General features: G+C 47.1%; 1 protein-coding gene across 6 annotated transcripts in view; it reads right to left on the bottom strand.

Moving 5' to 3' along the window:
* Nucleotides 1-13,648: 13,648 nt before the first annotated feature.
* The window catches only part of Fbxo25 (F-box protein 25), a 32,822-nt gene continuing 31,672 nt past the window's right edge, over nucleotides 13,649-14,798 (bottom strand). For 5 of the 6 annotated variants that reach the window (XM_087588869.1, XM_087588868.1, XM_087588867.1 and 2 more), the window contains one exon: nucleotides 13,654-14,676. In XM_087588869.1, coding sequence (XP_087444995.1) covers nucleotides 14,587-14,676 — 90 coding nt within the window. In that variant the 3' untranslated portion in view covers nucleotides 13,654-14,586. 6 annotated transcript variants of the gene reach the window in all.

A 14,798-nucleotide genomic window follows, 5' to 3' on the forward strand; every position in this document is an offset into this window, starting at 1 on the left:
GAGCTTGCTGGCTTACTTTGGTTTGGCTTCTCACCTTGGCTATTTCCTCTGGCACATGCCCTCCGTAGACTCCACAGTAGGGCATATATTCAGTCCGTGGGCATCATCATCATGAACTTCACCCCATCCTTCCCGGATTCACAGCCTCTGCCCCACCCCCCACCCCGGGGACAGAAGGGACACACCTATAGGTCCTCTGTCCTCCTGGATCCTAAAGAGAAGCGGGGAAATGTGGATGACGGGGAACACCTGGTAGGGAAGGTCTGCCATTGCTAGGTCATGTTTTGACACGCATGTGAACATGGGATCTAACTGGCTGTGTCTGCTGCTGAGCAAGCCCTTGAGCACCAGGGATCCCTTTCCGTGTAAGGAAAGGGAGGACTTGTGTTTACTATTCCCGTTTGTGGTTCTTTTTCCTCAGTTCTGTTGGTAAAGGAGACAAACTATGTCACTGTCAGGCATCACACAGAAAGTCTGTGTCCGTTTCCAAGGCAACCCTGAGAGTATGTGTCATCTCTCATCTGTGTAGACTACATCTTCAGCAGCCCCACACATACATCTCAAAAGTTCCTCCCAAGAGCTGACATCTACCAAGAGCTGGTCCTGCCTTGTCTCTGAGAAGACTGACTATGACCTCAGCAGGTCAGTCGCCAACGGAAGATGGAGTAGAGCCACAGGACCAGTGTTCTGGGCCTAAGGATGACAGGAAATCCATCTATTGATGTCACCAGCCTATACTTGACCTCTCTGCTACACAGGGTCCTGAGAGCATAAGAAAAACGTTTGCGAGAACTTTCTGACCTTTCTAGAAAGTTATCTTTACAATACAAGCCGCTCCCGTTGCAAGGAACGTATACTGGTGTTGATGAGTTTTGATGGAAACTCCAACATTTGGCGTCTGTGTGGTTACTCGGATTATGCTCAGGTGTGGACACATCACAGTTGGAACTGAGAGCCCCCTCGCTTTTCTCAAAGCCACAACGAATTGAAAATGACACTGGAGACACGGCACATACGTCATGGAGAGGGAGGGATCTTGGGATGACTTTCCCTGCATTTTTCCCCTTTGGAATATTCTAAAAGTAACCTAGGAAAGAGAGCAGAAAACACCAAGTGTGGTGTGTTTACAACCTGGGGCGTTTATTTAAATGTGCCACCTGTCACTTAAGCAGTCCCACATGTGGTGGAGTGAGGTTACAGGGTCCAGCACCCACACCCCTGCCTCCTCGTCACCTAAGGGAGGTCAGGTCATAAACTAAAAGACTTTGCACAGAGCTGGCTCAGGCTGGCTGGCTCCACTTGTATGCACATGCCTAATTGTTTGTGTTCTCCCTGCGTGTGTGTAGAAGCTATGTCGTGTTCTGGGCTCTCCAGAAGCCCCACTTGCCTCTCCAGTTGAATACTGCAAGCTTCACACAGTACAGTCCTCCAGGGCAATTATTACCTGAACCAGCCATGCAGTCGACTACGCCCTCTGGGCTGACCCAGTGAAAAGAACTGTTTATTTCTCCTTAGATACACTAGTTTTTACAGGGGGTATAAATAAAAAGTTGGGAGCTGGAAAATCCCCAGCACATCCAGGGAAGGAGACCTCGGAGAGCAAAGCCCTTGGTCCCCACGTTCTAGAGGCTCCACTAGCCTCTATCGTGTCTGACGTCACCTTCCTCCAACTACTCCTGGGTTCAAAAGTGAAGCCGTCTGCACATGGCATTGCGACCAGCCCCAAAGCCCAGGGTATGGGGCGTTGGTGGAAGACATAACCGCCGTGAACTTGGTTGGGTTCAAGTTAAATCAGTCGGCCAACTGTTGAGATCTGTGATCTCCTTGTGGTTGTGATGCCAGCCATGAACAGGAGTCATGGTGAGGTCCTAAGCCAGCCGTTCTTCGGGAAATCAGTAGCGGGTCAGTCATAGCCAGCCCCAAGCTTCTTGTGGATGTACTAACTCCAGGGAGTGATCTGAGTGGTGTGCATCTGTACTCTCTGGAACTTGAGAGGCTGAGACATGGGGATCATGAGTTCAAGGCCAGCCTGAGCTACATAAAATCTATCTGAAGTACAGAAACAAAAAACAAAGCCAAACAAAACCAAGTAAGAAAAGCCACTGTTTCGTACTTTTTTTTCTCTTTGAAGAAGAATCTAGAATGGGAACTAGGGTCTGGCCTCACTGCCAGCTTCCCACAGGTTTGCTCTCTGTAGATTGTATTGCATCTTTAGATGGGCAAAGTGTGACGAATGGCCTACAGACTGGGCCTGGTTTGTCCTTGGGACTCAGGGGACAGTGGTGGGTGTTAAACACTTACAGTGGGCTCTGTAGGCTTTCAACCCTGCTCTCACAGCATCAGACAATGACTGCTGTGTTCACCATGACAGATGTAAGGCTTGCCTTGACCCTCCCTCTCCCCGCCCCCCAAGGACTCATATTCTCCCCTTCCTAAGACTCATATTCTACAGTCTATGTGCAGAGCTCCAACACTCACTGGCTGCTCCCTGGGTTCTGCTTGGTGACCTGATGTGTGTTGGGAACCTCTGCTCATTTCCCCATGGGCATCTAGAGTCGCCACACATCTGGCTTGGTTTCGTCCTTCCCAGTTTGAGGTGGTGAGCCATCAGTCTGGACGGATCAGCTTATGCCATTAGAAATTAATGCCTTCACATGATTTTTCAGAACCATGAGCGAGAGATGCTCTTAGTCATAAAACCCGGGCAGAATTTTAGATTTCAAAACAAATGGTTACACTGGCTCTTTTGCAGTGGTATTTAACAGTTCGTTTTCTTACAAAGCCAAAATCGGTATTTGAGTTTTAGGGAATGGTTTTATTTTTAAAATGTAGAAATGTAGATCTTCGAACAATTTTCAAAGAAACTAAGGCAGTTACATTAGTCAGGGCTCTCTGCAGGAACAGTACGAATGCGATGGGGAGAAAACAAAGTAATTTATTAAATCAGCTTACATAAAAATAGTAAGAGCTGAGTCACACCTGGAGGCTGAGGGACCAGTTGTTTCCCAGTTGGTGCCCCAGCAGTAGGAGGAAGTCCCATGACAGCTGTCTCTCAGTGAGGACACTGACAGCCTGCGGTTGCTCAATCCACAGAGCTGGGTGCCTCTGCAGACCCAATTTAGGGAAAAAAAAAACCTGCAAGGTTCTTGGAGAGCCACTGGTTTTTTAGCTCAGGAGAGAAGCCTGGAAGCACTCCTCTGTGCTTCAAGAAAGTCTCTTAACTGTGAGCCCCTGTAGAGTAAAAGCAGCAAATCCAAGTCACTTACAGCATACAATGCACAGATTAAAATCCCCAGGCTAAAAGGGAGGGAGAGGGCCCAGCAAGGAAGGTTTAGACCAAAGCAAAACCCAACCCAGCAAGGTAAACTGTAAACCCTACAGCCCCACATCCAGCATCTGGAACTCACGGCGGCACCATCTGGGTCCAGAGAACTGGCAGGTAGAGATGTGCCTGTCCAGCTATGTCACCCACAGCAACCATGGCCTCTCTTGGGCTGGCTTCATGGGTGACTACAGCCTTCCCCAGTCACCATCTCTAACACACTACCATGCATCCCCACTAATTTTTAGACTTCACCTTCACAGCACCACGCACAGTCTGCTCGAGAGCTCCCGGCAGGGAATCTGACCCTGTTACACATTCCTCGGCCTCCGCAGCCTCCAGAAACCCTGTTGAAAGCCTGATCCTATAACCTTTGCATCCCGTGTGCCTGAAACAGACATGCACCACCAGGGCAATGGCAAGCTGAGATATAGTTCAGTCCCCCTGTACGTCCGATGTGGCAGCTCTGTGACCCTTCTAGGCTAACCTGGAAAAGCACCTTCCTACGTGTGTGTCTCTGCTAAAACAGGATCCTTGCATGATCAGATCCTTTGGAACTGGAGCTACAGACGGTTGTGAGCATCCAAGTGAGTGCTGGGACTTGAACCTAGGTCCTCTGTGAATGAGTTTGTGTTTTAATATCCTGGAGCTAAATGGGCAGGGCCTTGCCTGTTGCATCAGTCCTGTTGTCAACATCAGCACCGCTCCTGTACCCAGCTCACGGCAAGGCTCCCTCCTCCTCATTGAACATCCTTTCACACCTTTCACCTTTCTCAGACTGTGACATAAGGGCAGCCACACAGCTTAGGTGTCTTAAAATTTCCTATAAAAAACAACTCAGTCCATTCTTTGCAAATTTAGTCTCACTAAGAAAAAGTTCAGGATATGAGCTGAATACAGGCTCTTCAGCAGGATATGACACAAGTGGCCTCTGGCCCAACGTCTGATAGAGTCCTCCTTTCCTGACATCTCCCAAGCCTGGCCTTTGCTCTCCCTTCTGTTCAGCTACCAGAATGGCTCAGTGAGGTCCGTTATAGCATTCTGGGGGATTCTGTAGCCTAAAGCTCTACTCTTCCACAATCTTCTTGTAAACCAGTTCCAAAGACCCACAAACTGCAAAATCAGGCTTATCATGGTAATAGTCCCCACTCCTTGGTCCTTGGCATCAAAATATGTATTTGGCAGAGTCCTGTAGAGGAACAGAACCAATAGAATGTGTGCATGTGAGTGTGTATGTGTGTGTGTGCACACGTGTGTGTACATGTGTGTGTGCTTGTGTATGTGTGCATGTGTGTGAGTGTATGTGTGTGTGCACATGTGTGTGTATATGTGTGCACGTGTTATACGGTGACTTTATTAGACTGGCTTATATGATGGGAGCTGAGCAATGCCATCTGCACCCTGGAGAAGCAGAGAATGCTGATAACTGCTGTCTACCAGAAGCCGGATGCTTCAGCAGTCTCAATATGACACCGGGATGTTGGATGCCTCCCAGAAATTGCTGCTATTGAACGAACGTTTGAAAGACAAAGAAGCTGGAGTTGAGTGTCAGCAGAGGACACGCTCACTCAGGAAAAAGACAGCACAGGCTTCTTCCTCTGACTTTTTTGGGCCACTCAGTGGAAATCACAGCTCACCCTGGAGGTGGGCCTTTCCGTTCTAATTCTCTATGGGGATACTCATACTCCACAGAAACAGCTACATTCAATATCAGTCCAGTGAAGGCAACCAAGTCTGAGCACTGCAGTATGTTTGCAAAGAATGTGGTTTAACATTTAGAAACCCGGGTTTCACACACAAAAGAAATGACTGTATGAATAGGTAAAGTTTCAGGATACAAATCCTGAAAAAAATTAATTGTATTTTTTATTCGGTAATCAAAAATTCATTTAGAATAGTTAAAAGATGAAATACTTGGCAAACAAATATATTGGAAGGCTTTGGCAAGATTCTATCCAAAGCATCCTACAAATATTTTGTTGTTGTTGTTGTTGTTGTTGTTTTTTTTGTTTCTCAAGACAAGGTTTCTCTGCGTAGCCTTGGCTGGGCCTCAAACTCACTCTCTAGACCAGGCTGCCCTTGACTCAGATCCATCTGCCTCTGCCTTCCGAGTGCCAGCACGCTCAGCTCACAATCTACAAACTTGAATCGACCTGAATCAAAATTCTGGGGGCATGTTTTACTGAAATAAAAAAAAAATCTGTCCTGACAACATATGAAATCTCAGGACCCCAAATATCCAAATGTATGTTGAGCATAAAGTGCGGGCCTCTCACTTCACTCCAAACTAAAATGCTGACGTCGTCATCAACAGTGATGACGCTGGCATGAAGCCTGGGACAGATGGATAGAGACCCAACACGTAAACTCAACCTTGTGTGGCCAATAGATCGTCAACAAAGGAGTCACGGCTGCTCTTTGAGGCAGGACGACTTTTTCAAGTTGTGCTAGGAAAGCTAGTAACCCACATGCTAGGGGTGAAGCCAGACCGTGTCTTTCTATCATATGCGAAAGAATTAAAAACAATAATAAAAGCCTTTTTACAAATCGTGGTGGCCCATGTACCTGGGAGGCAGAGGCAGGCAGATCTCGGGGTTTGAGGCCAGCCTGGTCTACACAGTGAAACCCTGTCTTGTAAAAACATGTTGCAGTAAATCTCCAACCCCAGTAAGCCCGTGCAAAACACACACAACTGTGATATTTATGAGCTGCACGCCTAGACTGGGCAGACTCACCGCTACACTACTCTATTCCCAGCTATGAGATCTCTGCTACTTACGGCTTCTCCGAGCCACGTGATTCTGCTCCATCTTCCTTCCACCTCCTCTGCCTCCCTCTTCTCCGCCTCCATTCCCTACTCTTCCCTGACCCTCTAACACCTCCAGCCCCACCTTTCCTTTCCACTGCCCACTCACAGGCTCTAGCCTTTATTTGATCAGTTAGAACAGGGAGAAGGCTCACATGAAGTCACCTGAGAACGGGATCTACCCGTCTTAGGAAGCAGAATCAACACTAAGATACAAAACAGCATCGGGGCAACTCACGACAAACAAACAAAGTGGTGTGTGTGCACGCACATGCACGGGTACCCAGGAGTGCACACCCAGGAGTGCGAGCGCCAATGGAAGTCCCATCAGGATGTTGAATCCGAAACTCCCAGCCACAGTGAGTGCTCAGAACTGAACTCCTGCGCTCTGGAAGAGCAGTGTGCAGTCTCAGACACGAAGTTACCTCTCTACCCCGAGATCGAAGACCTAAGGTAAGTCCGCAAAGCGACGAGATGGCTGAGTTGGGAGCAGCACGTGCTGGACACGCCCAATCACCTGAACTTGATTCCCGGGAACGACAGGGGAAGGAGGGAGCCAGCTCCCAAGTGCTGTTCTCTAATGTCAGCCGGCAATGGCATGTATGTAGGTACACACACAGCACCCGAAACCACACACGGACCCGTGTGAGTGCCTGTTCAGGTGGTTCGCCTTGCAGCAGGGCAGGTAATTGACGCCTCAGTCGCTGCATCTCTGAGCCACCCTGCCTTCTGGTCAAGTCCAGTTTAGTCAACTGCACTCACGTTTGGCACGTGTTGCTGGGCGGGGGAGGGTGTTACTTCTCACAGCTGGGTGTCTTTTCCTTGGTACAGAAGTAGCAAGTGGGTCCCAGAGTGAGCATAAGACATAAGTAAAGACATAGGCAGTTATGTCCTGACAGATGTGGGTAAGGTCACAGCTGTATGGATTCCGAGACTCTGGGGCCATCGAATGTCCGTAGTCCTGGCTGGCAAACATCGGACTGTACATCTATTTCTTGCTATCCTCCCGCTCAAGTCCTAGCTACTGGATCTCGTGTGGAATGGTGGCAGGAGGGGTTAGGCATGGCTGTCCTTACTGGGGCACTTAGTGGTGATGAGGAGGCAGGGTTTGTCTACTTCTGAAACCCTCCAGAAAGCAGTGGCCCTTACTTTGAGGATTAGGTTGCACAGTTAGGCCTTCATGCTGGAAGGAAAGCTTATGCGACACATCCATAGAGTAGCAGGCTTGCCCTCTTAAAGGGGAGTGGGACAAAAGGAATTTCCAAAAATGAAGTCCTGACTAAACTGACAAGTGCGACACCAGCCCTTGGCTGATTTCAACAGGGCTGTTTAAAGATAAACTAACAGAGATCATCACAATCTTCCAAGCAGAACAGGCTGCTGCTACCACCACTGGTGTACACATGTGCCCGCGCGCGCGCGCGCACACACACACACACACACACACACACACACACACACACACAAGGGAGTCAGGGGAAGATAATTTCTAAGTTCATCCTTTTAAGTCTGGTTTTAACCTGATAACAAAACCAGACAAAGACATCACAGTGAAAAACAAATGCTATAAAACACTATAGTTTTTTTTAATAAACTAGTTTCTGTAACACCTCTTAAAAACATATATGCAGGAAAAAATGCCCGCAAACTAAATTTAAGCACTACACTAGCACAAGGAGCATTAGAAATATGGACCACATGGGCTGAGAGATGGCTCAGAGGTTAAGAGCACCAACTGCTCTTCCAGAGGCCCTGAGTTCAAATCCCAGCAGCCACATGGTGGCTCACAACCATCTGTAATGAGATCTGATGCCCTCTTCTGCTGTGTCTGAAGACAGTGACTGTGTATACATATACATAAAATAAATAAATCTTTTAAAAAAAAAAGAGCTAAACGAGAAATATGGACCACAGTGTGGTCTGGCACCGTGGAAATCAGTGTCATAGCATTGAAAACACGGAACAGGAGGTAAAACCACAGGATCTTAAAAGAAAACAGCAACAACCACCACAACCACAACCAGAGGTACCACAGCCCTTCCTGACAACACTACATACTAGGAATAGCGGGGACCTGCCTGAACCCAGCTTAGTAGAGCCCTGAAAAGCCACAGTCACTTCCTACTTCCTGGGAAAAGGCTGGAAGGCCTCTCAAGATGAGCAGAATTTTGTATAGCTCAAATCCTGAAGAACCTAGAAAAAAAACACACCCTTATCTCAGAAAGGCTAGATGCAAGATCAAAATATTAAATTCTTACACAAGTGTGCTGGTTAGCTCAGAAGCTACGGACATCTAGAGGAGGGACCTCATTCGGGGATCACCTCCATCAGAGTAACTGTAGGCAAGTCTGTGGAGGCACGTTTTTGATTAATGATTGATGTGGAAGGGGGAAGGCCCATCCCCACCCCTGAGCATGTGGTCCCCAGTGAGCAACCGGAAGTAAGCCAGTACCATTCCTCATTGTCTCTACTTCAATTCCTGCCTCAGCAGCTGGCTGGAACTTATAACCTGAAGTAAACCTTTTCCTCCCAACCTTTTTTTGTTGTTGTTGTGTTTTTTTATTTTTGTTTTGTCTTGGTGTTTTGTCATAGAAACCTAACCAGGACAAGAAGAGTTTGATTCTAAATGCAGTTAAAGACAAAAATTGTATCAGATCCTTAACAGACCTGGTTCCTGCAAATGACCCCTGTCTCTGCCCCAGGCAGATGCAGACACCTCGGAGATAGTCACGGAGTTCGCAATGTTTAGCATTCATGAGGTGATGGACGTGACTTCTTGAGTCTGAACACAGGCAGGAAAGGGTGGGTGGGTAAAGTGGCTCTCTCCACACTGGCCTCCTGCCCTTAATGCTCTGTACAGAGTCTGAGAGACCCACGTTCACTGAAGCTAAAAGTGAGGGGAAAACCTCATTGCTGCCTGGCCTCAGGCCGCTGGTGTCCTGAAATCTTCTCTTCAGGACATGCGTAGACACCAAGTGGATGGAGGCTGACTGGGACCTGGTGGGGAGGGGCTCTGCTGCTTCTGGCAGGCCCTCTAACAATCCGTGTGCGAATATATGCTTCAAGAGTTTGGTGCCAACTGATCTGAAAACAGCCACGGTCTCGGAGCTTCCTCATTCTGTCTCTACCCTCTACGGACTCGCAGCTCCAGCTGGCAGTGTAAGCTGTGCCTACTCACACGTACAAGTGACATCAGCACACACTTGTAGTTTGGGGTCAGCCGCGCTCCTCGCTACAGAAATGAGATGATACAGTGAGAAAGCTTGGCCCTCCCTACACGGTCAATACTGTCAACTAAAGAAATTGATTCTCGGGGCTGGAGAGAGGACTGTGGTAAAGATGGTCCTCCCAGAGAGCCTGAATTCAGGTCTTGTTCTTTTCCCGGGACCTATGTGTATCATTCGGTTATTTGCAATCTGCCTGTTTTCAGATGTGAGTTCTCAGAGTGCTAGGCTTCCCTCCTAGAGCAGCCATCGCTGTGTCCTGTAGGTTCATGTGTTTTCACTTTCTATCGAGTCTAGAACATTTTATTTCCTTCCAGGCTCCTCCAAAGACCCTCTCATCACCCACTAACGCACTGTCCGAGCTCCATGGAGTTAGTGTATGTCCAACTGTTGAATTGTCATTTTACCCTGCTGTGGTCATATAGAATATAGTGAATTATTCTACTTTCCCTATTTTTGTTAAGACTCACTTTGTGTCCTAACACATGATCCACTTTAAAGAAAGTTCCGAGAGCTAAGAATGCATTTCTGCAGCGTTCGGATAAAACGCTCCATAGATGTCAGTTAAATGTGCTTGATCTACAAAGCCATTTAATTCAGATGTGTGTCAGGACGCCTTGCCAATGAGTGAGTGAATATTGAAGATACACGCTGCTACCGTACTGGGATTAATCTGACTTGTTATGAAAGAGGGCGAGCCTGTGTTCGGGAGGGAAGTGTATGCTTCCAACATTAGTTTCCTCTCTATGGACTGCTACCTTAATCAGTAGGAAGCGACCTTATCTATCTGTTCTCATTTGCTTTGGTTTAGTAAGATATTAGAACAGACACCTGCTATCACCTAGGTCCCCTGCTTAGAATAACTGTTACCCTCTTCTCACCGTAACATAGTGTCTGCCTTTCACAGTGAGTTCATTCCTCATAGGTAACAAATAGAGGACTCCTGCTTCTTGGTCCAATCTACTAATCCGTGTCTTCTCATCGGAGCACTGAGACCATTAATATTGTCATCAGTGAGCAGTGTGCGCTGACTTCTATTGCTTTGCTGGTGTTACAATGCCATTCTAACGCGGGTAATTCTTTCCTCTGGCCTAGAATCTGAAGGATTCCTTCAAGCCTCCTCTATAATGATGGCTCAGGGGTCACAAAGTCCTTAGTCTGTTTTTATCATGAGAAGTGCTTGTTCCTCATTTAATTATGACAAATGGCCCTTTGTAGCAGTCTGGGTTGGCAGTACCGTTGAGTGCTTGAAAAACATCTTTTTGGGCCCTCCTGACAGTTAAAGCTTCAGGGACAAGTCTTGTTATTCTTCTTATGGGAGTGTCTTCCCACCAGATGTTTCTTATGTCACTTCCGATGCACCTTCTTTGCTCTGTATATTTAGTGTTAATTTACATGGTGAAGAGAGGTTCTCCTCCTGGCTCACGTGTTTGGTGTCCTAAAATGCTTCCTGTGTCTGGATGGCTGTATTTGGGAATCAGTTCTTAGTGCTTTCTGTGTCAAATGATCTTACTCTTGTGTGCTCACGAGGTCTGACCTCTATGGTGTTACCTTAACGTTCCCACCTGTACCCCATCTTTGCTCTTCTTGCCTCTTTTCTTTGTCCTCAAGCTCAGCTTCTCTGACCTCTTCTGATCCATTCAATTGAGACCCTCTGTGAGCATTTGATATATTTCATTTCCGACCTTTCAGGCAGGTTTTCCTCCAGTAATCCTGTGATCGTATTGAATTCCTTTCTTATCCTATAACATCTTCCTTACGTCGTCATTCAGCTGTTTGTGTTCTCAGAAGTTTATCTTTGTAGTGGTGTGTGGACCTCATTAATACCAACATGTGGGAGCAGAGACAGGCGGATCTCTGAAACTCTGCAGTCAGCCTGGTTACACGGTGTCTTCCATGTCCACCAGAGCAGCCTACGATGGTGAGACTCCATCTCCAAAAACGAAAAGAAGGAAGGGAAAAGCCTTACTTCTTTGACCACAATTACAGCCATTTTTTCAAGTCCTGTCTGGAATTTCATCAAATTCACTTTTACTGGATGCCACTATTATAGGAATTAGTAATCTTCGGAGGAGTTGACATTGGCTTGGTTTCCATGCCTCTTACATTACCGCACTGGACTAAGATTTACGACATCGGGGATTATTTCTTACTTAGTCAGTTTATTCTTTCAGTTGAAGTACTCACAACATGGGACTTGGGTGGGATATAACTGAATTCTGTATTTCAGAAAAAAGTTCCTCATGTAGGAGGTCGGGGCACCTGGTGAAACCTCCATATTCCCTGAGTAGTATTACCCACGGCCGCTGGATATTCCCACTCTGTAAATGTTGTACGAGTCCATTAACAATAGTGGCACCTTGAACTTCAGTAGTGCTGGGAACTAAATAAACAAGGACAGGGAAGGGGAAGAGAGCCAAAAGGTGATAGGACAAAACAAGCAGGAGAGTCAAAACTCTTATTAAAGAACAAAATATAAAGCGCATATTTATTTTGCCTCAAACAAGATGGCTTTTGGTAGACCTTGTCTCAGCCACTGTTCCATTGCTGTGAAGAGACACTGTAACCAAGGCAACTCACAGAGGGAAGCATTCAGTTGGGGGCTCACTTTACAGTTGCAGAGGGTTAGTCCATGATCTTCAAGGCCAGGCGCACAGCAGCAGACAAGCATGACACTGGAGCAGCAACTGAGAGTTCTCTTCTGCTCAAAAAGCTGAGTGAGACTGGGTCTGGTGGGGGCTTCTGAAACCTCATAGCCCAGCCCCAGTGGCTTATCTCCTCCAACAAGGCCACGCCTCCTAATCCTTTCCAAACAGTTCCACTAACCAGACATTCAAAAGCATGAGCCTATGGGAGCCATTCTCATTCAAACCACCAGGGAATTTTTCCCCCCTCAATGGAAGTTGTGCATTGAAATGCATATTTGTTTTTTCTTTCAAATATTTTGCATAAATTATACTGAAGATTCTTAAAGTGGTGAGATTATAAAATGTTTTTAAACACAAGGTAGATGCATATTGCATCCAAATGTGAGAGTTTATGTGGCTATGTGCAAAGGTAATTTAATTTAAAACTATCAATTTTGTAGATAGTTATGATAATAATAGTTTTACTACAATCAAATCCTGTGTGTCCAACACCTAAAATTTAGTACTAGTAAGCGGGGAGCTAATATGAAAATTATGCTAATGAAGCACACACTTCTTTATTAATGTGGATACTTTTAACAGTAGTACCTTTTAAAATGCTGGCACCATATTTATTTACATAGGCAAAAGAAATGCGCAACTGGCATTTGCAACTGGCATTTGCAACTGGCAAACGGGGGGCCTTCTGTGCTCAGGAACCCACTACCCAAGAGCAAGGAACTCAACCCTGTAGCATGCGGTGGGGAGGGGTTCATGAGCCTCCACCCCTAACTGAGGAACTGTGGACTGATGCATGGTGGCTTGTGGGCAGTCGGCTTTCTTTAAGGGTGTGGCTCCTAGGAAGTTGATCGAGCTCCAGTGGACAGCCGCATCCATACCAGGGGGTATGAGCAGCATAAACTGGAGTTGATGGGTTGTTAAAAAAGAAAGAGAGGACACAAAGTTGGGGTGGTGTGGGAGCCGGAGTGGGACTGAACAGTAGAACGAACAGGACCAGATATGCTGCATGAAACTCTCGAAGAACTGGTACTGTTTAGAAAGAGGAAGCGAAAAGAACATGTGCATGCCTCACTGTGCTTCCTGACCACACGGCCAGCAGCCATTCCCTGGGCCTCAGTGGACTGTACCCCCAACACTGTGAATCCAAACAATCCTCTCTTCCCTTATGCTGCCTGTCATACACACTCACACTAACAAGAAAAGTATAAACCAATTAAAAAACGTGTATAAAAACCCGGCCTGCTGCACAAACGCTGCTCCATCCATGTGGTTCTAATGGAGACCAGGTCCTCAGCATCCTCTGGTTATGAACGGCAGGCACCATTTATGGTTTTAAGAAATGCTGACTTTAGTGTGCTGAGGAGGCTGGGTATCTGCACTGTGCCAGAGAGACTCGGTTGGCAATTATAAATGTTGTTCTTGGCTGTTTTGTCAGCTGAGGACAGAGGATATGACTGGAAAGTGAATTTTTTGATCTGTGTAGCCATGCAGTTATGATTTTGATGTGCTTAGGAAGTTTAAAGAGAGGATGAGTTTGGGGCTCCTGACTCCATCGAAGACAGAGTGCACAGCCATCTGCTGCTGCCACCACGGCTGGGCGGCAATGCTGAACATCCTTTTAGCAAGCATGGTTAGCTGTTCAGAAGAATTATGTAACTTTCACGTATCTTTATTTTCAAAAAGTTCTAAAGTGCACATGCATTATTTTTAAAATAAAACAGCACATTTTAAAGACGATACCATTCGGTTAGGTGTGAATTTGATGACGCTGATCAGTAGATAAACATGGTTTATTACTTTACCCATGAAAGTCACGTCTACGTGTGGCGTTCAGCCTCCCTAGGTTGTTTCCGGCTCCTTGGCAGAGGCTCTGGTCTGGTTCGGAGCCCACATCCCAAGTCTGGATCTATGAAGGCCTCATGGCCGGGGTTCCCAGAAACACAGGGACAGTGCTGCTGGCTATGGATGGTACAACCAGCTTGCAGCCCCACCCAGCAGTGTGGCCCGGGCATACCACACATGTTCCTGGGTTCATCTTGTATTCAATGAGGACTCATCTGGGCACAGCCACTGGGGTCGTGAAAATACCTTTTAAGAAAAATAAATATTCTGCATGAAGTATTTACAAGGATCAAGTGTTTTGTTCTTCATCCCAGTTACGGTAAGACGGAAACGATTGCTTGACAGCCAAGAAGCTCACTCTCGGTTGTTCATGTCAGTTCAGCACGGAATACGGGGCTGAAAACCCAAAACTCCTTTTGATCCATATTTAGAAATACACAACACTGCAGATTTTATAGGCTGAGAAGAGTCTCGAGAAAGAAGTAGAAATGGCGTTGGGGGTCTCCTCCCCCTCACTGACGGTGCACAACTGCCCAGGCATCTTCTGCATCCTGTCAGGTTCTCCTGGAAGCGAGCGAGGGCCACACAGGTACAGGCAGCCACCGAGCCTGTCATCACTTGTGTCACAGAATACTCACAGCAACCACACGACACAGAAAGCACAAGGGACAGCTGAGGGCAGGGGCGCAGGGCTGAGGACAGGGGTGCAGGGCTGAGGGCAGGGGCGCAGGGCTGAGGGCACCACTAGAATTTGAAGAGGTCAATGAAGTGCTCCGGGGACACGGGTGTGAAGCAGCTGTCTGGGTCAGCCGCCGTGCAGGGGTGTCCCGAGTCCTGAGGAGAGAGCGAGGGCATGGGTTAGAGCACATTCTTAAATGGCTACAGGAACACAATCTGTAGTTTGCTGAGTGGATCCCAACCCCTCCCACTGCCAAAAAAATGCCGGCTTCTCTGGG

Source organism: Rattus norvegicus, chromosome 16 (genome assembly GCF_021556685.1).
Source record: "Rattus norvegicus strain SHRSP/BbbUtx chromosome 16, alternate assembly SHRSP_T2T, whole genome shotgun sequence".
NCBI classification, from domain to species: domain Eukaryota; kingdom Metazoa; phylum Chordata; class Mammalia; order Rodentia; family Muridae; genus Rattus; species Rattus norvegicus.